The following is a 25845-nucleotide window of genomic DNA, read 5'->3' as shown; positions in this document are numbered from 1 at the left end:
CTCTTTTCAGATGATGCGGGACAAGAACCAAAGAAACCCGTGAGTGAGATGCAGAGTGTTGATGTGAAAATATGCGTGTGTACAGAGGTCTAAATGACAGAAAGCCATAGAAGACATGAGTGTAACTGAACTGATGATTATTCCCTGTCAATGAATCAGATTATTTTCATGATCAATCAATATTATTTTTTTTTTTAATTCAAAAAAAGATGAGAAATGCAATTCCCCACAGCCCACGGTGATGTGTCCAGATTGGTTGTTTTGTTTTAGCATCAGTTCAAAATGGAAATATATTCAATTTACTGTATATGACTGAGAAAAGCTCTGCGAGCTCTGAGTGCAGAATAACAATATTATTTGATTTGCCTTAAATGTGTGTAATTTTGTGAACTTGTTACAACAATGATTGTTTTCCTGATGACTCAGGGACTCCTGAATGTTACACTTTGGACTGTTTGCAGCATTACACTGAATAACGCCTCTTTGAAGGTGTCAAATGAGAGCAGTGAAATAACTGGAAGAGTTGACTACAATCTGCTGATTTTTATCTTAACGTTGACATTTAGTCATCGAGAAAGAAAATCCTGTTTGTTATGATTCCAAATGATCTGCTCCCGCTTCGGATAAAAAATAAAACCACAAAGTAATCATCCAGCAGTCACACTGCAATAAAGCAAAATCAAATATTTATATAATAATATCCAGCCTCATCACTCCTCCAGCACCTCATCGGTTCACCGGAAGTCTCAAAGCTGCAAGCAGGCGCTCACTGCAGGAAAACACCAACCAAAGAGGGGAAGGAGCCACTAACATTTATCATACTTCAAACTTTTTATAATCAAATTCAAGTAACCGGGCTGTAACCTCCAATTACAGCCTGGATTCATATTCTGTGGTCTGCATTTTCTCATGTCTTATTATGTAATGTCTCATTATCATCTTTCAGCAGCCAAAACAACAGAGATAGTCAAAGGAATCTGACCAGGACATGAGCACTCAGCAGGAAGGCTGACACATAATAAAGTAGTTCTGCTTCAGATAATCAGATTAACACATGATTCATTGCTGAGGGAGGAAGAGGAACATTTGAAGTCAGTTTTCCAGTTCCTTCAATGCGTTTAAGCAGCCGCGCGCTCACACATCCCAGAGCGACGTACACGCACACACACACACACACACACACACACACACACACACAGAGAGAGAGAGAGAGAGAGAGAGAGAGAGAGAGCCTACGCGAATACACAGTACTTCCACATAACCTACAGAAGCGCGGAGAGTGACAGCGCTCTGTTCCAGAATGGGAACGATACCACACGCCTTTGAAAGGAACAGCAACCGGAAACACAGCATGAAATGAAGCTCTCTTCTGGAATAACGGAATAATCTTGAAGACCAAGGAAACAGACCGCATTATTACAGAAGTTGTATCTGCCAACTGACACCCAGAGATACAGATAGAGGACCAGAGTAATCAGATAAGGAGCGCAAACATCAGCCAAACGACTCTTACCTATGCGTCCAGACCTCCTCTTGCGCCCCTGGGACCCCCACACTGCCTGCTGCTCATCTCCTAGTCCGGCCCATCACAGCAGGTACAGTCCCGAGAGCGCAGCCAGGACGCAGCACCGCGTCCAGTGAATTAAAAGAAAGAAAGAAAGAAAGAAAGAAAGAAAGAAAGAAAGAAAGAAAGAAAGAAAGAAAGAAAGAAAGAAAGAAAGAAAGAAAGAAAGAAAGAAAGAAAGAAAGAAAGAAAGAAAGAAAGAAAGAAAGAAAGAAGTGGACCTGTGACTTCTTCAATTTGTCTTTGTCCAGTTAGACAACAGTCCAGCTCCCCTTCTGTTGTTTGTTTGTTTGTTTCTCTGTAGATTTAAAAAAAATCACTTCTCTGAATTAAATCTCGCTCCTGTCAGAGTGCGTCCGACTGATGAGACGCTGAATGCTGCGCTGTTGCTGCTCTGCGTTCCCGAAGTCTACAGAAAATTGTCGCTAATATAGAGCCTAACATCCGGTTCCGCATTTCAAAATAAAACTCCCAATAGTGGACGTCTGTATGAAGCCGTCACATTTAGTGTTTGCCTCTGTGTGTCTAAGTCATTAAATGTCTTAATTTCAACTCAGTCAGCCCAATAACCAATATTTACACTTAAGCTTTAATCGTTCCTGTGGAGAACTTCAGTTTTTCAATTAGCAGCCAACCTCGTTCGAGGCTATGAAAATAAAAAGGGTTATTAGTATTTTTGACTTTATTATAGGCCATGAATAGAGCAGTAGAGGGTTTGCATATATGTTGTCTGGATGGATGTTAGGTTCATTGCAAAATCTAGCTCCTATGCAGGTCTACTACATGTTAAGTTCAAGCTACAGCTTCCAGGTGATAATTCAAGATTTTACAGTGCACTTTTTGGATTATAACTGTTAAATTTAGCCCACATGCATGAAGGAATGAAGAAAGGAAAAAGAAGGTAGCAATCCTAACAACTGAGCACAAACCAGGAACAGAGGAAACAGTTGCTTAGTGGATTAGTCCTGAGGAGATGTTAAAAAGCCTGCAACACTTGCTGAGTCATCACTTTCTGTTGCATCTTGGAGAGAGAACGCAGATGTGAATTTGTTACCAAGCTGCATCAGCTCACTTTAAAGGTATCAGTCTTTCCTCCTTTTCTGTAAATGTCACAGAATGGTGTGACAGGCTGAAACTAAAGGCAGAGAAACTGAAGCAAAACTGGTGTTTTATTAAGGAAAATATAGTCATGCATCATTTGTAGCGACAAACAAACACAGAAGAGTCAAGTATCAATTTGTCTGCCATGATTTCATCAGCTGTTACATCAGGCTATTTCACGCCTTTATTGTGAAGAGCTGTTCCTTTGATTTCCTGTAGGGTTTTTTACTAAATACAGTAAGCTCTCTGTTAGTGGTGCTCCTAACTGTGATTGATTGTTTTTCCTTTCACATAGTTGGCATGTTGCCTCCTCACAGTCCAAAGGAATTTCATAGGAAGTGATCAAAGCTGATGCTTCCATTTGGAATATTTATTAGCAGTTAACCTTAGATTCATCTGTACACTACATTTTTGCTCTTTAAGAAAGAAATATGTAGTGTAGAGTATCCATATTATATAACTCTTTGCCATGTGTCGGGTCTTTTTTGTGTTCTTTCAACATTTAACAAGCATTCCTGTCTCTTGTGAATTTCCATTTCTATACAACCACTCTGCATTATTAACCAGACATGTTGTTATGCATCGTTGCTCAGAGATTCAGTTCAGGGTCAGTGTCTCATAGTTAGCAGGATAACCCCACTGATGATCAGTATTCTAGCTGGAGCTGGTCGTGGAGGGAGAATGTGGCTTTATGTTTGCATCAGTGATGTTGGACAGAAGAGAGTTGAATTTAAAACCGATATGATAATAGAAGGATGCAGGGAAAGAATGAATGGAACCATGCTGGACTGGAATAAACAACATTTTAAAGTCAAATATGCAGAAATTGATCCAAGCAGTGAGGAGTCTGACTCCTTCCTGTCCAGTTTCCTTTTTGTTCCCTCCTGAACTCATAGCAGCAACTTGAACAAGAGTAAATGAGGAGAGAGAGAAACTGAAACTGCATCTGGCTGTTATTATGCTCATTTTCTATTACATTTCACACATTTTAGTCTTAGTTGTGCACACAAACATTTTTACAATGCAGTTCACGACGGTAATACAAAGTTTAAACAAAAGGATCCATTTAAAACTTCACTGAGCATCTGACACCTCAAGCTGCTTGCTGGACTCTGATCCAAATAATCGCATTGAAAGTGTTTGTACAGTAAATCAAATAATTAATTTAATGATAATGTCACTGATTTAGCTTAATAGGAGTTAAAGAGTAAAATTAACCTCAGTTCCAGATCAAAATAAATGTAATCATCATCCTGGAGAGAGTTGGACTTGTGTCGCAGCACTTTCATCTGACGAAGCCATCATGACTTCCAGTCTTTGGATGAGAATTACAATTAAAACTGCAAGCATATGCAGGCCTTTGCACGCTGCACATCGGGGACGTAGAACTCTATACTATATGCTCTATACTCTATACGATATACTATATACAAAAATGAATTTTGGGTCACTTTTTGGATGACTTTGTTTTAAATATTTCAGACAACATAGTATGACGGGTTGTTTTTTTTTTATCATATTTTGGACAACATACTTTGGATACTTTGGACTGGAAGTCATGACAGCTTCGTCAGCTGAAGGTGCTGCGACACAAGTCCAACTCTCCCGGATGATGATTACATTTATTTTGATGTGGAACAGGTTAATTTGACTCTTTTTTTTTAATCACTTTTTGGAGTATGACCTTTTTCTGAACTGACATGCATACCTCAAATTACTTCTCACTGTGAGGCAACGGCTCTAACCAGTGCACAATGAAAAAAAGTATCTTTTGGACTTTTTTTTTTGTTTGAGTTTTGTATTGTTGTTGACCTTTGGTTTGGTATTAGTATGAATGCATGTACAAACACGAGGGGCTTACCCTTAGGTAGGTAGGTAGGTATATACTTTATTAATCCCCGAGGGGAAATTTTTAGCCTTAGGAGGTCTCGCCCTCTGTGAGCTTACCCTTACAGGGATTTGTTCTCTGTGAACTGTGTGGCTTATTAAGGGGGCTTGCACTCTGTAAACCATGAACCATTTGTGATATGACACGAACCCGTGTCTTCACGAGGTCGTTTCCAGCTCGGAGTCTGCATCGTAGACCGCTGGACTATCTTTGGCGCCAGAGAACAACTCACGGCAGGAAAAAGTGTTTCATGGAGTTCACTCAGAGCTTTAGGGTTAGGGTTAACCGACAGTCTGGTTAACTCAACAGGTAAAAGATTCTACTTCACCAAGGTTGATATCAATGGTTCAAATTCCACCTTGGCCTGTTGATGGTGATTCAACTTTTAGTGAAGTTAAAACATTTGTAGAAATTGAAAAAGTTTTGCATCCACTACACTTTACAGGAAGATATTTAATATCACTGCAGAGCCCCTTGAAAACATGTATATCTACTATCCAAAGAATGTCTGCGGCAATTTTGGTCGCATTTGAATGAATATTTAGGCCCTGTGGAGTTATAGGTTGCAGTGAGCCAAAGATTTGTCACAATGCAGACCATCATCTGGAAAGAGTGGTGGTGCAGTGGTTAGCAGTGTTGTTTCTCAGTAAGAGAGTTGGGGGTTCAATTTCTCCCTTTGTTATGACTTAAAAAAAAATTTAAATTTAAAAAAAAATTCTTTTTTTTTCATATTTCATCCAAATTATGAAATAAAAAGTCATAATACAGCACAAAGTGACCTAAAAGTCATTTTTGGGTCACTTTTTGGATGACGTGCTATAGTGTGACTTTTATATCACATTTTGGACAACATGCTATAGCATGCCTTTTGGGTCACTTTTTGGCTGCCACGCTACAGATCGAAGAAAACAAATGCATATGATAACTTTTAATCCCAAACATGTTCAAGTCGATCCGACAAAATCTGAAGGAAGAGTTTCTTAAAGTACAACATGTGTGAATCACCAAACATTCAAAATGGCGGACTTCCTGTTGAGTTGACGTAATGGTGCGTTGGAACTTTTTTGTACGTCTAGGTGTGATACACATGTCCACCCAATTTCGTGCATGTAGGTAAATGGAGCTGCTGGGGCATCTAGCGAGCCATTTGGCAACGCCCACCCACGATTCCACTAAAATAAGAAATGTTTCACCAGGAGAGACGGATGTACCAACTTTCAGGAGTTTTTGAATATGATAAAGCCTCCAAAAATGCAGTTGTTCACGGAGAATCATAATAATCACTTGGATAACAATAGGGCTTTCGCACCATCGGTGCTCGGGCCCTAAAAAGATTTTTGCCTCTGAATCGTATTTATGTCTCAACCTGGAGATGTAAATGAGAATCCATCAGCTCACCATGACCAGGTGCAGTCTGATCTCAGGTCGGATGCTGAATGCTCTCACTTCTTGGCATTCATGTTTTTCTACCAAGCTTTTCTCTCTCTCATGGTGGCCTTTATTAAAATGCAATTCAATATCTGTGTGACCTCTGACCTTCAGCTGTTGCAGCTTTATCTGTGCTTAACACAGACTAGATCATATTTAAGGAGGATTCTTAAACATACTGTACACGCACACATGTACAAACACACCACATATAAATGTCAGCACGGTCGTTGTATTAATTTCTATACAAAAGCCAGAAAAGCTGTGAAAAATAAAAAGCTGTGATTTCAGCTGTAAAATTAGGTTCGATTTTAAAATTCATACCGAGTTGAAAACTGGATGATTAACATCCAAAAATGTCTCTGAATGTTTTCCAGTCATCTGAGAGTTTTTTTGTTGAATGGACTAAGAATGAATTTACTCAAGGCATCTCCCTCTCTCACACACACACACACACACACACACACACACACACACACACACACACACACACACACACACACACACACACACACACACACATAATATTGAAAAAAGCAAACACAAAATGATGCCCGCTTCCATTCTCCTAAGCTATCAAAAAAATAAACCCCAAAATACCCAAGGCCTTTTATACCATGTCACTTCCTGTCTGCGGCCAATTAGGATTATTGTCTGGAATTAGACCTTGGTGGAATCCATCCCTGCATTCCAAATCACATACTATTTCTTTTTATTCTTAGTATGGACTGCAGCTGCCCTTAAAAGGTATGAATGTTGCATGTAATTTGTGTACAACTGGGACAATTCAATTTCAATTTAATTTATTTATATAGCGCCAAATCATAACAGGTTATGTCATGGCACTTAAACTACAAACTACTTCATCATAAAAATGCACCTTGAACTTTGACCCTCTTGGTCATATATGTCCCAATCTGTAGCGCGACCTGTGAAGAAAAAATAAAAAGAATGCAATTTGGAAAGACAACACTTCCTTTTTAAATGTTCTTCATCTCCTTCTTCCTCATCAGCGCCACCTACTGTCTCGGCGGTTCAATCGATGTGATGTATCTTCCGCTGCAAAGGATTGTGGGTTAGAACAACCAGAGTAGCATGCTGACCTGCATACTGCAAAATTTGACCGGATGTAGTAGGACATCCTGGTACTTTTGGCATCTTATGTTTAACATACTATGTATTTGGGCCATACTAAATCTGTTTCTGGCATACTACATAGTATGTTAGTCTGGATACTGGAACGCAGGGCATCTGTCATTATCCAGTGCTGCTTCCTACTCAGTTGCACTCTTACAAACATATTCGTTAAATTTACCTACCAAGTGAAAATGTTCCTGAAATAAACATTCCCCTCCCTGGAAATGACAAATAACAACAATACAATAGCAGCAAACAATATCACCTACATCTTAAAGGGGAAAGTACAATTGTTAAAGGGTCACTAAGGTGAGGGAGTTAAAATCCTCCCACAGAAAACCTGGAGGGGCAGAAAGACTGAATCCAAATCTCAAATGTCTCATTGATCAAAAAACTGAGAGGACTGTGCACCTTCCTCTCCGCATACATATCAACACAAAGTCAGGTAACTTACCTGTTGTGAATGGAGGAAGTAGTCTCCATGACAACCATACAACAGCTCAGCAATAAACACAGAACAAGGACTTCTAGAGGAGCTCTGTGTCTCTCAGTCAGGGCTGGTGAGGGTCTTGTGACTGGCACAGTTTTTCTTCTGTTCGGTAAATGACCTTTACATCATAGTTGGCCCTTCTTTTCACAATTTCACAGTGTTTGCAACCGATGCACTGAAAGATTCTCTGAGCTGCAGCATCAGCTGATAACTGTCTGATGAGGAAATAACTTCTGTTATTACCAACCAGCCACTAAAGCTTCACACTGTAAAGAATGTCTGACCTAAAGGCAGACAAACAGAAGACACTCAGAGAAAAGCCAAATTAAATTCACATACATATGCAGAAACTCAAATGATCGTATGTGACCACATACACGTGATTGTGCACGTGTAACATGTATTCTGTCCATTTGAAACATGTGGTTTTGGAACATTTTTATGGTGTAGTGTGTGAAGCCCATAGATTCCCATATGAAAACCTTTCCACATATCTTTCCTGTGTAATCATATGTTGCAACATGTGGTAAACATTTGTCATACATGTGATCACATGTATGTGGAAAACATGGGAAATGTTTTTTTTTCTGTATGAGAAGAATCCACTCTCAGATTCTGTTGGTAGGTTTTCACCTTAACATCAGATCATAATTGTTCTATATTGATGTATTTTCCCAGATTCATACAGCAGCCTGCAGGGCGGGTGTTTGGTTCTGTGGTGGGAACAGCAGGATGGTGGATCTTGGTTTGTGAATCTGTTGAGGCACAGCGAGCCACAACATGGAGGTGTGTTCACAGACCAAAAATTAGATTCATAAGCAATCACAATCTGTGAAACCCTTTTGGATTTATAATAACATATTTTAGAATAAAGCTTTAAAGAAATTGTGCCTGATTCCTCGTAGGCCTCCTCCTCCAAATACCAAATCAAATGATGTTTTTGAACATTGCAACGCAGGAAACCAGCTGAATCTGAAACAGAGAGGAAGAAATGAGTTCATCATATGCATATATGCAAATGATCTGCACCTTTTTCTTTTAGCATTAATGCCCTTCAAGACAACTTTACAATCACTTCAAGCTCACATTGCTGTTAGGTTAGGTTAGGTTAGGTTAGGTTAGGTTAGGTTAGGTTAGGTTAGGTTAGGTTAGGTTAGGTTAGGTTAGGTAGTTACTTTATTAATCCCCGAGAGGACTTTTTTTTTTTGCTACAGCAGCATACAGGAAGCAATAAGATAATAATAGAATAATAGAGAGCAGTAAAATAGCAATAAAAATATAAAATATAAAATGCACAGTATATACAGTATATACAGTACAGTATATATCTCTATATATTACCTACCTACCCTAAAAAAAAAATAATAAAAAAAAATAATTAAAAAAAAAAAAAATTCCCCTCGGGGATTAATAAAGTATATATCTACCTACCTACCTACCTACCTACCTATTATATACAAACAACCAAGACAGTCAACAGTGTTATTGTTGTGTGATGGATTTTGCCAGAGGTGAGTTATTGTACAGTCTTATTGCGGTCGGCAGGAATGATCTCCTGTATCAGGAATGATCTCCTGTATCTGGAATGATCTCCTGTATCATGAATGATCTCCTGTATCTGGAATGATCTCCTGTATCAGGAATGATCTCCTGTATCAGGAATGATCTCCTGTATCAGGAATGATCTCCTGTATCTGGAATGATCTCCTGTATTAGGAATGATCTCCCGTATCAGGAATGATCTCCTGTATCTGGAATGATCTCCTGTATCAGGAATGATCTCCTGTATCAGGAATGATCTCCTGTATCTGGAATGATCTCCTGTATCAGGAATGATCTCCTGTATCTGGAATGATCTCCTGTATCATGAATGATCTCCTGTATCTGGAATGATCTCCCGTATCAGGAATGATCTCCTGTATCAGGAATGATCTCCCGTATCAGGAATGATCTCCTGTATCTGGAATGATCTCCTGTATCAGGAATGATCTCCTGTATCTGTCCTTGTGACAGCGGAGCTGAAGGAGTCTTTTGGAGAAAGTGCTCCTCTGTCCCTGCAGCAGGTGGTGGTGGAGAGGGTGGTCAGGATTATCCAATATGGATAATAGTTTGTTCAGCGTCCTCCTCTCCACCACCTTTTCCAGGCTGTCCAGTTTGAACACACCAACTATAAAATAAAATAAAGAGTCCTGAACCCTGAGTAGGAAAAAGGAAACATGCAGCAGGATGGAAAACAAAGCATCATGACATTATTGATGGACGTTTTACAGACACAGATCACTTCAGTTACTCTTGAACCTGATAGGCTTGATCACATTACAGGAATAGATCAGGCCTCAATGTCCTTTTAAACAGCTACAGACATGTATGCACATATGAAACACACGCATAAAGAGATACGTGTCATCCCTCTAATCCTTCCTGATGCTCTCTCTCACCACCACCTCCATCATACTAATTCACCTCCAACTCCCCCACATGTACACACACACACACACACACACACACACACACACACACACACACACACACACACACACACACACACACACACACACACACACACACACACACACACACACACACACACACACACACACACACAGAGTTAAATGTGTCACACAAGAGAGGACAGGTAATTACACCACACAGAGAGCGTTTGTCTTGAATCTGTTGACAGCTGTTTTGAAATCGGGGACAGCAGTGCAGTCTGGGTAAAGAGGGATTATCAACCAGGCTATAAACTACAAAGCCTGATATTTATCTTAACTTCTCTGATCAGGGGAGAACTCATTCAGATCCACACGAAAACGACCGCGCACACACACACACACACACACACACACACACACACACACACACACACACACACACACACACACACACACACACACACACACACACACACACACACACACACACACATTCAAAGCTGGCAACCACCCGCATGCCTCTTTCCCATTTGCCCCACTGTAAGTCAGAGTTATGTTCATTCACATATTCCTTGGATCAGAAATGTACTGTAATAAATGTTCTTCCCATTCTGCTCTAAATTTATAACTGATGTTGTCAGAGGCGTCAGTCGTAGGTCAATATGATGTCATGAAGAGGTGAAGAGCACTTTCTGGTCTGGATGTGTGTGACACAAACATTTCCTACTTTCTTTCCAAATGAAGAAATATCTCCAAGCAACTCATGTTCCAACTGTGTTTCTGATCCACCTTCTCCTGCATGAAGCTTTAGTAGTGTCTCAGTGGTCTTCTGCTTCTGCAATTTATTTTACAACATGGCACATAGTATATGTGGCGATTACTTTTTTCTGCATTTCTATATCTGTGGTTTTGATATGCATTTTGATACTCTGGCACTTTGATATTTAGATTTGCCAGCAAAAACATTGCAAAACATGACTTTGAATTTTTCCAGAATTTAAAATAAAAAATAAAATGTTTCCTATGGAGATGAGCATTGTTTACATGTGACACAGGTTTTCATAATCCCATGTGTACAGCACACAGAAGGCGCTGAGACAAACAATAAAGCTGTGAGCAGGACAGCAAAAACAAAAGGTGCTAAAACTCTCTACAAAACCTCTTAAATCCATGAGGAGCTGCAGATTCAGTATTCAGTTGTTCTCTGGAGGTTCTTCATTAATAGAAGCTTTTGTCAGAGGCTGCTCGTCTGGATGTGCAGAGCACCTCAACAACCGTCTCGCTTGTGTGAAAGGAGATCTGACCTGAAAGCTGCAACATCTCTGTCATGTTGTTTATTGATCACCTGCTCCTGCAGAGTCTTTGTGGTGAAGAAGTCGTGACCCTGTAAGCAGAATGAGAAGATGTTGGACACTTATTGACTACAAAGGGTTTTACATTAAATACTAAATCTTCTGATTTGGTTTGACTTCATGTGTATCTGTCCAATTACTTTTGAACTGCTAAACTATGGACGTTCTGTGTTAAAAGATTTATTTTCATTGTTCTCTCAGTATTGATGTAAACCTACTCAAATTAAAGTTGAGACAATTGCGATCATTTTAATGTTAAAATTAAATCTACTGAAGCACAAAATCTTCTATCTGAGCATTGAATGGTCTGGACTGTATGTTAACATACTAGTTACCATGCTGAGTGTCACCTTTACTCTCAGCTCACTTTCACTGTTAGAAGCTTCTCTGTGACCTTTGTGCTGATATCATTTCCTGATATGTCTCCGTTCAGCCTCAGTTTAAAACCCACCATCACTTTTCTCTGAGCTCTCCAACATGCTCAGATTAAATTGAATCAGATGGCTTCAGAATCACATCAGTGAAGTGAGGAACTACTTTATTATTCCCACTCAGTCCTCTCAATACCAACGCTCTCCGACAGCAGACGTACCGCTGAGTGAAATCAGATAAACCTCAACATAAACAAAGCTGAGTGGATGAAAGTATTACTGTATCATTTTCTTACATTATTTTCTAAGAGGGTTCAATTTAAAGCTGTTAATTCTCCTCTATGTTTGCTGGATGAAAGTTAACTGTCTGTTGTTTGGTGCTGAGCAGCCCGAGAACGATGGGTTTGCTGAAACCTGCAAAAGTGTACAAACCCGTAAAAAATAACCTGTTGTGTTACCTTGAGCAACCGGTTTCATATTAAATTTAATCATTTGGACTATTATTGATATAAAAATATTGATTTATGGAGCAGGATGAGAATCACATCTCAAGTTCCCAGCATAACAAAAACATCAAACTGTTGTCATTTACTGTAAAAAACTAACTTTTATCTACATTTTTATTTTCATCAAGTATTGATGGATTTGCTGCCACATGCTTGGTTTGAATAATTTTATGTAAAAAGCAGAGACTTGTTGGCTTAAAAACACATTTAAAAGTGCACTCAGCAGCTCTCAGTTTCACGTTACACCCATTCACATGAACAATCAAAACCTTGACTTTTCACCTTTGTTATTCAATCTTGCTTCTTCTCTTTATCTTTTTACATAATTGGGAAAAGTTTTTTCTCCAGTGACGAGGTCATTTATTGTAAGGTCCACTTATGAGACCCCAAACTGTATCTTCCCGTCTTTTCACTTCTTTTCAGGTTGGAGGATGACGTGCTGATGAAAATTAACTAAAACATTCAGAGATGTAAGCAGAAATCATGAAGTCAAATATTTTGCCGTTACTTATGAATGCCAATGAATTACATTCACAACCTGTTTTCTGATAACGTCATACTTCACATACAACTCAGCACTGACAGGAAAGAGGCGTTTCTTTCTAAGCTTCTTTACAGGTATTTAGTTCAATTCATTCAATCATATGTCACTTACCCTAACCTCTCTTATGCTAAGATCGTAGCTTCCTTGCTGTTAAATGAATTCATGTAGTATTTTATATTATCCAATCTGGGAATATTTCTAGAAGCCACATACATAAAATGGCAGTATAAAAAATTGCACATAAAAGTCAACTCAAGAAAATACAGAATATAAATGAGTGAATTATTCAGAAGATTTATGAAACACGTCAGTGGACATTTTCCCTTACAAAGTGTTTTTTTTACACTGGAAAAAATAAACTAAACCTGCATACCCTCAAAAACATGGTAAAAATAGAGAATCCTTTTTGCACACGTTTGTTATGATTTCAACTTTGGAAACACAATATTTCTACACACGTTACCTGAGTTGTTGGATGAATGATAGTATGATGGTTCCTCCTGAAATTGAAGCACATTTCTGCAGAACACGGGTGCTCCAGCCTGATTGTTCTTAATCACTGTACCACAGGCAGCAAATAGCACTCCTGACTACTATGAAAATGAGCCGAGCACACAGAGGCGACTCCTCGCACATACATGTGATGGGAGAGGTGAACGGTCACTAATGTGATGGATAGTATTAATAAGGGAATGGGCGGCTGTGTTTATCAAGGCAAAGGAACAGAGTCACACTGTGTGCCATTCATCATTATGCCTGAATACCACCACTTTACTGCACGGTGCATGCTGGGAGGTCGTAATTCTGTAAAGTACGGCGAGTCTGTGGGCTGGTGCAAAGAACTGGTCATGGAAAACATGAAAATATATGTCCTTGCTGTGATGAGGGAAAATCCTGGAGGGTGAAGCTTGATTCATCAAGACGGGCAGCATCACTGTACAGAAACAGAGATCACCGTTTGTGCAGTAAACAGCCCAGAGGCTCTGCAGCTGATTTATGACATGACAAAAGGAATGTAAAAGAAATATGTGCTGTGATTTACAACAATCTGCCTTTCAAAATACAACTCTGCCATACTGTAGTAATGAAGTCCAAAAACAAACACTTATTTTCATTAGTATTTTAATTCCAAAATCATTAATGATCTACAAAATGTTAATTCTCTAACTGTCCCTCCAGTTTCATATCTGTGCGTGTGAATAAAGTTGGGCTAAAATCTGCCAACATTATGGCGGAGTTATCTACTGTACCCCATATGAACATTATCTGAAACTACTCTGATTTCTTTTTTTCAATTCATCCTGGGATGAAACAGACTACTGCACGTCACGATACTGACCCCTGCAGGGCAGTTTGGGTAAGGCAATATTACTTGAGGTCTCTAAAGACAGCAGGCACAGCAGTGATCGCTTCGTTTCACTGACAGTCAAACTTATCAAAAGGATAATAATTGACAAGACCCTCAAAACATCCTCAACTGGAACATTTCAAATTAAAAAAAAATTTTTTTAAATTGCTTTTAACATACAGCATGTTTCTACACAGCAGGTTAGTGAAGGATTTTTCTTTTTAATAAAGTGCCACATTCAAGTAAGCAGCGTCCTGAGTCTGACATGCATTCAGCCTGACTAAACACTAACATTATAGATGCAAATGCTGCACTCAGCAGTTCTCTTCAGGCATCTCTATAATAAAAAAAAAAAAGACTTGAAGAGATCAAGTGGTCATACACTTTCCACAGAAGAACTAAAAGAGCTTCTGCCTTCATCAGGACTTCAACAACCTGCTCTGTTTCAGTTTCCCCACTAACTCCCTCCTCGCTTTAAAAAAAACTCGACACAAACAAGGGTAGGCCTCTTCTTCTCTGGATCTGACGGCAAAATGATGGCAGTGGAATGAAATAAAGGAGCATCACTTGAAAATGAATGAATTTTTAAATTGTTAGTTGTTGATTTCCAGTCCTACAATATGAATCAAATGACGTCAAAGCAAACAAATAAATCAACATTGCGACACATTTGGTCATTGATGGGAATGATAAGTGTGCGATTACATTACAGTTTCATGTTTTAGTAATTAGGCTTTTGGGAAATAGACTGGTCCAAACACAACTGGTGACAAGGCTACGCTGTTTGTTTACAACTCTACAAGTACATTTTGTACTTCTGCTGAACCCTAAACTTAGTGTCAGGTTAGAAAACATCCATCATTATATTGGTGTGAACTTTGAAAGCACCACACACCTCCTGGTGGACTTGGCTTTGAAAGGAGAGAACATAAATCACCGAATCTGCTGCGGCCTCCTGAACTCCAAATTAACACGTCATGTACTAGAAATTACAACAGACATCTGCTGGAGATAATCTTAGTATCTTCTCTAAATTCTGCAGTAATAATCCCATTACAGCACCTTTACATGTAGTCATTTCTGTTTTAGGGTCATCCACCTTTATTAAGAGGGACAAGGATCAGAACCCTCCAGAACTTGGTGCTCTCCATTATCAGAATCAAGTAAGTTCTCGCTGTAAGATAAGAGGTAGAGCAAGTGGAGAAGGAAAGCAAGGCATGCCAAGAAGAAACCGTACATGTCTTCCTTTCTCGACGAGCAGAGTGATGACGAAGGGGCTGAAGAAAGGCCGCTCACGGAGCTCAGGAGATGATGACAATGCCAAAGTTTTTCTTGAGCTGCTCCAGGAAGATGAAGGTGAGCACTGTGTGAGGAATCAAGCGTATTCCTGCTGGAACGAGACCCTGCAACAAGATGGAGACGTTAGATTGGTTCGACTGTTCTCCAACATGTCAGTTTAAAGCTGCTGCTACTACTAGTACTACTGCTACTACTAGTGCTACTACTACTGCTAATACTACTACTGGTGCTACTACTAGTACTGCTACTACTAGTACTACTACTACTAGTGCTACTGCTGCTGCTACCGCAATAAGACTACAATAACTCACCTCTGGCAAAATCCATCACACAACAATAACACTGTTGACTTGTGTTTCTTGGTTGTTTGTATATAATATATATAGATATATACTGTACTGTATATACTGTACATACTGTGCATTTTATATTTTATATTTATATTTTTACTGCTATTTTATTGCTTCCTGTATGCTGCTGTAGCGGAAAAAAAATGTCCCCTCGGGGATTAATAAAGTAACTACCTAACCTAACCTAACCTAACCTAAACTACTACTACTACTACTACTACTACTACACAGGTTTGGATGATAATAATAATAATAATAATAATAATAATAATAATAATAATAATAATAATAATGTTTAAAAAGTATGTTAAATTGCATATTTCTATTTTAAAGATGCTAACTTCTGGGGGCTAGCTGAGCTAGCTGTAAGATGTTGATGCTGTTCATAACATTGTGTGGTACATCAAATCTTTCTGATATCTCTGTGGTCGATGTAATTCATCGGGCCAACCGATATATGTACCAAACTTTGAGAACTGTCAAGCTGTGTGAACCAATCACAACGGAGACTCTTGATTTAAAGTCTGCAGGAGCAACAAAAGTTAAAAAGTAGAAATGTAAAAAAAATTGCAAGATTTGCCAGGATTGTTTTATGGTATTGTAGTTTTTGTATTGATTGGGTCTTATCTTCGACTGTTCCTCTGTAGCCACGCAACACTTCCATCTGCTCAGGATGCATCAAAGGCGATTCCTCACAGACTCACGAGAGTGAAATAATACATTTGAGTAGTGAAATATGAGGTCTGTTTTATACCTTATAAAATGCCAGTGGACCCAGTTTCGCAGTTTCTTGTAGGCAATGTGTCACTCCCTGAAGAGAGAGAGACATGCCGAGTTAAAATGAAGCCTGAGAAATGAAGACGACGAAGGAGCAGAAACGGGAAAAAACGAGAAGATGAGATGAGACAATGAAAAGGGATGAGGACGAGTCCACTCACCGTGTACTCTCCTTTTGAGTTCATCAGCCTCGTCTTCAGCACATCAAGAGGTTGACACAGGAACGTAGCGCAGCCTCCCTGCAGAGCAACAGTTCACACGCTCAGATCAGCCCTGAAAAACGCAATCAGACTTCCACAAATCAAAGCACATACTTACAGCAATAAAGCTGGACAGGAAGTGTGTGAGCATGTTGTCTCCCATCATGCCTGTTCCCAACACCAGCTGTTTGGCCTGGTCGTAACAGGCCAACTAAAGATGGAGAAAATAAGAGAACACGCGTCATATTTTAATGGTAAAAAGAAACACTGCGTCCCACAATCCTTCACTGCTTCAATATCCAACCAGCCCTGAGGTGGAACATGACTCAGAGGTTAGTTGATCCTTGTTCAGTTTGGATTCTTTTAAAACTGAGAAAAAGATCTCGGTGCTCATGGTGGTGACATGCTGGGATGACAGCTGTCGAGTACATTATCTTGACGAGGCTTTATGTATTTCACAAGAGGTGACACAGTCACAAATAAATATCAACCTGACAAATTATCAACATTTTTAAATTCCACTCTTTGGTCCCCTGTGGTGGTCGTACAAAATAACACTGCCAGGCTGAAGTGCACCACCAATATTGTTTCAAAATTCATGAAGCTGCCCAATTTAACACAATATAAAATATCTTAAACAGAGAAAGAAAACTGGATTTCAATTGTGATTGTGTACTTCCAGGGAGAATAAAGTGCAAAACAAAGAAATACTGTGGAATGAGAAACAACTCTTTCCTGTTCTAAGAATCCCTCGTGTCTTTATTACCAGCAGGCGTTTCCAGGGAGATTTAGATTAATTGATTTTATACCTGAACTGTCCCCCCAAAAAAAACACACTCAAGGATTCCTGAGTATTAACTTGAGCCTATCCCCAGATTTGGAGTCATGTGACTTGCCTGTCCCACAGTGACCAACGCTCCTCTGCTGGAGGCCATGGAAGCTCCTGAGAACAGTTTTCTTAAACCCTCTGCATGACAGGACAAAGATCAGATGTGAGACGTGATGCCACTCTTTGTGTCACGTGAAGTTACACACCTGATGATTCTACATTCTGCTTGAGATTTACCTTCTCTGAAGACTCTGAAGAGTCCGTCTATGGCATGTTTATAACTGGAATTAAAGCCCAAATTCATTGTTAAATTACAAAGAAAGTTCAAGGTTCTGAACTGAAAACTTTTAGTAATTACGACACTCACTTTCTCCTCAGTTCTGGTGGCAGCTTCACGTCATTCTGCATCCTAGAAGCAAAAACATTTTGATATTTTTCAGTTTGCAGATTAATTCTAAGCAAAAAATAACTAGAAACTGGTTGTAAAAAAAACCCCTGTGATTTCATAGTGTTACCTGACGTTCACCATGTCAGCCGGCGTGCCAACAAAGCCACCAGTGAAACCTATTAGCAGAGAAGACATGTTGGCACATAGTCCTGTATAATTACATGACAGGGGAAAAAGAAAAGCAGGAAGAAGCAGAATATGTGTGTTCTCACCTCCGAAGGCTCCCAGCAGGACCTTCTGGTAAAAAGGCATCGGACCCGGGCTTCTGCTGCCCATCATGTCCCTCACTGTCTCATAGATGGCAAATCTGGTGAGGGAGTAGGACATCTGAGAGGAGAGGAGAGGAGAGGAGAGGAGAGATGGGGTGTGTTACAGAAGACACTGCTTTTCTGCAGGTCTTTATAAAGTGATCCTACACACACACACACACACACACACACACACACACACACACACACACACACACACACACACACACACACACACACACACACACACACACACACACACACACACACACACACACACACACACACACACACCTGTCTGCAAAGGGAAGCAGAGAGGCCGCTGTAGAGAGCCAGCAGCCCGTCGTTCTTCACCACATGAACGGCCATCCCCAACATCCTATGCTTCACCTCCTGCTGTGTCTGCAGATGTACCTGAGAGAGAGAGATGCGTGTTCAGATTTATGTCCTTTTGAAAACCTTACATGCCATAAATGTATTTATGTAGTGACATAATAAATAATACAGACAACAAATCTACAGATATAGTGTTCCTGCTCTTGTATTGGTCAAACTCCGTTTCACATAATTCAGTTTCACAGAGTCTTGAATTAGACTGAGGAGAAAAAAAGAGAGGACGATGGTAATGTATAATTCAGGCAGTCATTGTTTTTAATGTTTAAACAATGTGTGTTGTCCTTGTTCAAGGAGTTCAGCTGTGTCACTTTACTCCTTTGTTCTGATTAAGATTTCAGTTTCAAGGCCACTAAATGGAGCCTGGAACTTGTTTTTGAAAACTTTTTGATTTCGTTTTACAGAAACTGGATTATAATCCTTTGAACACAGCACATGTGGCAGAGTTCGGATCACGGCTGAGCAGAAAGTGGTGTGTTCTTGGAGTCTAGCTGTGTCTTCACAGTAAGCTGCTGACCAGTTGTTAGGAAAAATAGTAACTCATTGTCAGTGTGTAAATTAAGTTACTGTTTTGTGTGCAAAGTTTCCGTTAGTCTATGCATAAAACTTTAGATGAAATGTCTCGTACTGCATGCACATTCCACGAGTTCCTCTCTTGCAGTATATGGCCCCTCGGGGGAGGAGGAACTCGTTTATCTAGTTTAGCACACACATGTGTTAAAAGCAAACATACCCATATAGGATCACACAAAGAGATCACATGCTGTTTTATAACCCCATGTATACAATAAAAGGAGCAAAGAGGGAAGTGTGTGTTGGAGTTGGCTGATGCCAGGTGAAGAGCTTACAACTCTAAGACCCTGCACGGATTTCCCTTGCTGCAAGTAAAACTCAAGCCTTGTGTTTGTCTGACTGTGGGTTTGATTCTTATCCCATCAGCGCTATGTTATAGTTCAGAACCTAACACCAGTCTGTGAAATACTTTGATTTAAAGTTAATGAACAATAACCATCATCCTTTTCCCTTTTGGAAATAACTCTAATCTACTCCTCTCCCCGACAACCGCCACGTCACCCACGCTGCTATATGTATAAAAAATATCAGCCTATACATCAAAATCGGATTGTTTTTACTCCCGAAAATCAGCATCTACTCCGAAGATCCAATGTCTGTCAGGCTCTTGACAAACTGGCAGAACCAAATATTACAAATGAACTCAGAAACTACATTTTGTTTTAGGATTTAAAAATGCTGAGCCAGCGATAAGTTAACAAAGGGCTTGTTGAGTAAGACTGTTCTCTCTGGGATGATGACAGACATCGACTGCATGGTCACCTCAGGATCCTGCTGCAGCACATTTCAAAGCATTATTTGGATTAATAAACCACATATTACAAGAGCTGTTCTTCCTGAGACGATGACAGACATCGACTGCATGGTCAGTTTGGCTGCCGGCTGGTTCACAGATATAAAAATAGGCATTATGTTGACACACATTACGTATATTTAAAACCGACGTGGCTATTTTCTTGTCTGGAAAACGACAACAAAAACTTAATAAAGTCACATCACAGTAGTCTGTAAAGTTAAACTTGTAAAAGCTTTGATTCTCTGCTGCCTTCTTGTCCTGAATACTTTTCATTATTTCCTTTATGTATTTTCCCTGGTTGGACTTTTGTACGTACATTTTTTTACATTTCATTTAGCTGACGCTTTTATCCAAAGCGACTTACAAAACACCGATGGTTCACCGTCGGGAGCAATTTTAGAGTTCAGTGTCTTGCTCAAGGACACTTAGGCATGTGGACAGGAGGAGCTGGGGACCGAACCACCAACCTTCCGATTAGTGTGCAACCCACTCTACTGACTGAGCTACAGCCTCCCTATGTATCCTAAATATTTGAATTATTGTATTTGGAGAGCATTTCCTTCCCTGTTTGTGCCTTCACTGATGTGTGTGCTTTGTCTCAGGGGTCACTGTCACTAATCCAACACCTGAACGCATCCAGTTGAAATATTAAACCAGATGAGCTGATACGTGTCTGGCTACAATATTAACTTCATTTTTGAAGTCAGACAAATCAAGTTGAGAAATTAGTTGAGGACAACAACAGAGCAGCTTTTGTGATGTCTGCGATGACACATCAGAAATGAGTGAAACATGACGAGGCAGATTTCCAATGACTGCGTGGTCAGAATCTACAATACTATCTTCTAATTTTAGATGCCCTGCTGTTCCATTTTACAGGAATCTGCTACGTGTTCAGCGTTATGCAGCTGCAGACTTTTAAAGGCGTCGCTGCAAAGTCAGGTTACACAGAACACAACATCCTCTTAGCTCTTGTGTGTCTTGTTTGTTCCTCCTCATACAGTAAGTTTATTGTTTCCTTTCTTTCATTGAAGCGAACTATTTAATCAAAGTTAAAAAGTTGCAATCATGTTGTTGAACTGATCAAAAAGTTATGTTACACAGGAGGAAAATAATCGATTGAGGCGGCAGTGGAACACAGTTCATTGTTTTGAGCATCAGTCTGATCATTTTACATGTGATTTTATGTGACAAGAGAACTTACAATGTAATATAAACCAAGCTAAAAGCACAAGGAAATGGGTCAACTCATCTATTAATCATCTAATTGTTAAAAGTTGAAATATTAAACTGCTGAATGTTTCATATGGCCTTACCAGCCAAGAAGCACGTTAGTGCAGACATGAAACAACTGTAGAGGAGAATTTCACTGCAGTGTGGTGATTAGCGGCCTTGACTACATATTACAGCCACGTGACCTGCTGAGGACACGTCGAAAGTTATCACGGTCACGTGCTGCAGTCTGCAGTGAAATTACTCCTCTGCAGCAGTGAGGTGAAATCATCAAGAATGAACCTGCATGACCCTCACACACGCACACACACACAGCTCCCTGATCAAAGTGATCTTACATTAAATTAATCTAACAATAACTTCCTACTATTTTCCTCCAGTAATGAACACAGTGATGACCCGTGGCCTATATTCTGCTCTGTGCATCCCAGACATGACTGTGATATCACCGCTGACATGAGAAATCTCAGAGGGGGCATCTTACAGTGAAAAGCTCGCAGCAGCTTTAGTAAGAACAGTGATGAGTGATTGGATCCTGTCTTTTATACGACTACCAGTGGACACAGGCCTGCACTCCTCTGCACCCCTCAGCCTCACCTTGATGAGATCCAGAGGATGCGTGCAGCAGGCGGCTCCGCAGGACGCCAGCCCACCGAAATACCACCGCGACATCCGCTTCTCGGTCATGGTGGCCGGGTTGTGCCGTCGTCCGATGCAGCTACAGCGGGCACTTCCTTCTTCTCAGTCGGCCTCGATACGCCGTGCGCCTGCTCTCGTGGGCTTCCTGGCCTGCTGGGTACAGCTGTCAGCAGAGGTCTACAGGACACGGAGCTCCTCGTTAATCTTCAAACATTCCGATAAGGGACTGCACCACGGACCGGGGACTTTGAGCTCCAGCACCATCGCGCACACTCGCGACACTTAATGTGCGTTAAAAAAAAAAAAAAAAAAAGACCGTACGTGTGTGTGCACGGTATGCTGTGTTTTCAAGCCACGGAAGCAGCTGTAGACAGAAGAGAAGAGCGCAGCCAATTGCCTCCGTGGACCGCGGAGCTGCCTACCCGCCCCGGGGGGGACGAGATCCAAAGGTCGACTGCGGGGTTGCGAGAACACTGAAGCCCGCACACAGCCCACTTTCACCACTATTACCTGGCAGGCGGTTTTAAAGTGGCACGTATCGTCTGTGCAGCTGTGGAGAGAACAAAGGCGTCCTGTCTCTTTAAGAGGACCACGGACAAGTTCTGAAACAAATGGCTTCGGCAGAATAATGAGTCTGTGTGACGTCATTGTGGGCTGCTACAGTAAAGAAGTATTCAGGTCCTTTACTTAAGTCAAGGTACCAACACTGTAAAATTACAATTCTAAAATGTTGATGTAAATATTTAGTGATGTAAAACATTTGACTAGTAAATGTGTAAAAAGTAGGCTATTAAAGTATCAGAAGTCAAAAAACCTTATAAACCAGTTTTTATCTTTAAAAGTGTTGAGATTTTGATATTATTATAGGATTGTGTCAAAATCTTTATCTTAAAAGTAGACTAATTAGAAATGTCAAAATAAATGTAGAAAGTACAATATTTCCCTTTGAAATGTAATAGAGTGTGTGCGATTCTGTGCTAGGTTATGTTTACAATAATACAACATATATGTATGCCATATCATATTAATTATATATAGGTTGTATTATCAACTATTAATCCTAAGGGGTAGACGAAAGGCTGTGGTTGTGAATGAAGGTGTAGACAACAGGGTGTGGTTGTGAATGAAGGTGTAGACAACAGGGTGTGGTTGTGAATGTGTGAATGAGAGTGAAAGTACTGTGCCAAACCAAAAGGTCACAGGGGGAGGTCTGCAACCTGTGGGGTCACATACTGTTGTTCTTTGGGGCATAAACAGGAACAGACGGCTGTCTGGAGGACTCCAGGGTGTGAAGGAAGACAACCACCACCTCCACCAACCAACAAAGGACACATCAATACACATGACTTTTTGGTGTCTGGACTATAAGAAGACTGGGTCAGGGAAAGTCAGGAGGTCAGACTTCCTGAACTGAAACATACTCTGTTGTGGTCAGGGAAACATAGTCTGGACCCAGAGCTCTGTAAACTGGTTATTCTGCTGCTGTTAAATAAATATCTTGAAGCCTGACATATTCTCCTATTGCCTCATTAAAGAACACGCAGGACTGGGGGCTGACACATATTGGCTTTGTACTAGCAGGAGCCCAAGTCCAACAAGTGGAAGTATAAAGTAGCATCATCTATGAACTGTGTCTTTGAAAGAGAGTCACAGGAAAATGTAACAATCATGAAAGATGAATATAAAGGAGGCTGCACCCTTTCCAAATTATTGACAGAAAGAATAAAAAGCACATTTCTGTTATTGATCAGATTGCTGAACATTCTTGGATTTTTGTCAATCTGTAGGTAAGTAAATCCAAAATATTTTGAAAAACCTAGAATTTAGCTTTCACACTGGAAGATTTGTTTATTTTTAGATATGAAACATGGGTCTGAAGATACATAATATAAAGAATATATTTGTGTAGCTTCACCAAGTGCTGATACCTAGTTGATTCAGTGTTATTATCAAAACGTTTACTGTGTTTAGCAGGAACAAAATGTCATTTAATTTGAAACATCTTCTGAAAATTTAAATGAATTTAAACATTTTCCCTATTCTATTCAAATGTCTTTGTCTCTTCATGAAATGGTGTCATGTTGCAGCTGAGAATGCTTCATTATTCTGTGTCAAGAGAGAAGAGTAACTGAAAATGAACTTGCAATGTTTGTTCCTTTCTAAGAAGGAGGAACTTCTGGCTCGGTCCAACAACAGCAGGTCTTTGCATGACATCGTCCAAACACGTCTAAATCAGTTGTTGTGCAGAGTTAGCAGAGAACATCCAGGGAAGAGACGGACACACTGTCACACATCAGTTCCCTTTTACTTGGCTGCTTGTCAGCTCTACGCTCAATCCGTTTCTGTAATGTTTCCAATTAAACTTATCCTTTCTCTGGTTTGCATGTTTTCATTTCCTAAGTCACACCTGAACCCTCAAAATTATAGCAGCTCAACTCGACACATGAACATGTACTGGCATGCTTTAACCTTTCACATGTTGTACAACACAAAACGACAGGCCAAAGCAGCAAAGACACCATTAAAGTTTGACCTTATTCACAGCTGTGAACATGCTGCATTGACAGGCCATTAAGCTCCAAGAGGTCTGATGATCAGCACACCACTCAAGAGCAGGAGGCAACTCAATGGGCTCTAAAAATCACAATCACCTTCAGCAAAAACAAAATCAGTCAGATCATCGAACTGGCTCTCAAACTGGTGACACCCATCCAAGTCTCTGATTATCTAATCCATTGGCCCAGAATCAAACAATGTCCATGCAAGCACTGTTTATCAAAGGGTTGTTTTCCTTCACCCCCTGGAGTCCTCCAGACAGCCCTCTGTTCCTGTTAATGCCTCAAAGAACAACAGTATGTGACCCCACAGGTTGCAAACCTCCTACTGTGACCTTTTGGTTTGGCCAAGCAGTATCACTCTCATTTACATACAGTCTTTTGTCTACACCTTAAGATTGGTAGTTGATGGTACGACCTATATGTAAGTGATATGATGTGATATATATAAGTGTTGTGTTGTTGTGAACATAACCTAGCACAGAAGCTCAAAATATATACTGACTGTAAGCATTGTAGAAAAAAAAATTTCCCCTCGGGGATTAATAAAGTATATACCTACCTACCTACCTAGAACACATTGCTTATGCAGGAACTTATCACGTCGGGGTCACAGTAGGGTGCAACTCACTATCAGATCAAAAGGGGGATGTGGGTTAAACGGAGGACAGTGGAAAAGCACTGAGACAAACATATGCAAATGTTCCCGCCTCACTGTATGTAAAGCCTCTTCCTATAGTATATGTGTGTGTGCCGGAAAGGGGGAGGTCAGACTCCAACAAAGAGACCTCTGGTTGATGTTGGGCTCTCCAAGATGTCTTGTATGCTATGCAGGATGTCTTGTATGCTATGCTTAATAAAAAATAAGCTAAGACTGGAAACTGCCTAAAGACTGCCTCTATCAACGGACTCAATTGAAAACAATTGGGGATACAACAGGTATCGTGTCAGACAGTCAGCCTTCAACCACAGACCACACAGATCTTTGTAAGTCACCAAGTTATTGACAGCAGTCAAAGCACAAATGGAATATATTGAGCTAGCAACCACACTGATATTCAACTTTCCAGCCTTTTTCCAGTTCAGCTTCACTGGACTCTCCACAAGTCTTCTGTCTCTAGTTTTCTTATCTTACCTTGAAACCCTTACCACAGAGATTTACACCTGAAACCGAAAACATTTCAACAGTTATTAGGTTTAAAATGTTCACTTGGTCACAGTTGGACTCACTTTAAATGGACAGTAATGGATACATGTCGCTTTGTGTTATAACACAACTGTAAGTAATCCACATTCAGTCACCACAAGCAAGAGAGACATTAAGACATCACTTTCCTTCATTGC

The 25845-nt window shown here is 40.1% G+C and overlaps 2 protein-coding genes across 3 annotated transcripts in view; both read right to left on the bottom strand.

The window, feature by feature from the left end:
- The window catches only part of gcgrb (glucagon receptor b), a 54247-nt gene extending 52320 nt beyond the window's left edge, over positions 1 to 1927 (bottom strand). For both annotated transcript variants that reach the window (XM_069688028.1, XM_069688029.1), the window contains exon 1: positions 1514 to 1927. The gene's annotated coding sequence lies outside the window, so the exon portion shown is untranslated. The remainder of the gene's footprint in view (positions 1 to 1513) is intronic.
- Positions 1928 to 13918: 11991 nt separating this feature from the next.
- On the bottom strand, positions 13919 to 22522 carry slc25a10b (solute carrier family 25 member 10b). Its single transcript, XM_069688027.1, has 11 exons — positions 21905 to 22522; positions 18607 to 18726; positions 18277 to 18391; positions 18132 to 18180; positions 17984 to 18025; positions 17854 to 17897; positions 17684 to 17754; positions 16906 to 16998; positions 16749 to 16826; positions 16565 to 16621; positions 13919 to 15564 (listed from the first exon to the last, which is right to left on the bottom strand). Exons 1-11 carry the CDS (start codon positions 21992 to 21994, stop codon positions 15463 to 15465), a joined length of 861 nt encoding a protein of 286 aa, XP_069544128.1. The 5' UTR covers positions 21995 to 22522; the 3' UTR covers positions 13919 to 15462.
- Between the last annotated feature and the right edge of the window lie 3323 nt (positions 22523 to 25845).

The sequence above is a fragment of the Brachyistius frenatus genome, unplaced genomic scaffold (genome assembly GCF_029030835.1).
Source record: "Brachyistius frenatus isolate BFR_SWC_R1_liver_20210118 unplaced genomic scaffold, ASM2903083v1 Contig_516, whole genome shotgun sequence".
Taxonomy (NCBI): Eukaryota; Metazoa; Chordata; class Actinopteri; family Embiotocidae; genus Brachyistius; species Brachyistius frenatus.
Note: the sequence above shows the minus strand (reverse complement) of the source record. Positions and strands in the feature narration are given on the sequence as shown.

Bases quoted from the DNA above. Each gene is read 5' to 3' on its own strand.
- slc25a10b (XM_069688027.1), bottom strand. From the start codon at position 21,994: ATGACCGAGAAGCGGATGTCGCGGTGGTATTTCGGTGGGCTGGCGTCC. The intron at 18,392-18,606 runs GTGTGTGTGTGT...CTCTCCTCTCAG, and splicing joins CTGCTTCCCTTTGCAGACAG to ATGTCCTACTCCCTCACCAG. The intron at 17,898-17,983 runs GTGAGTGTCGTA...CTTTAATTCCAG, and splicing joins CCACCAGAACTGAGGAGAAA to TTATAAACATGCCATAGACG.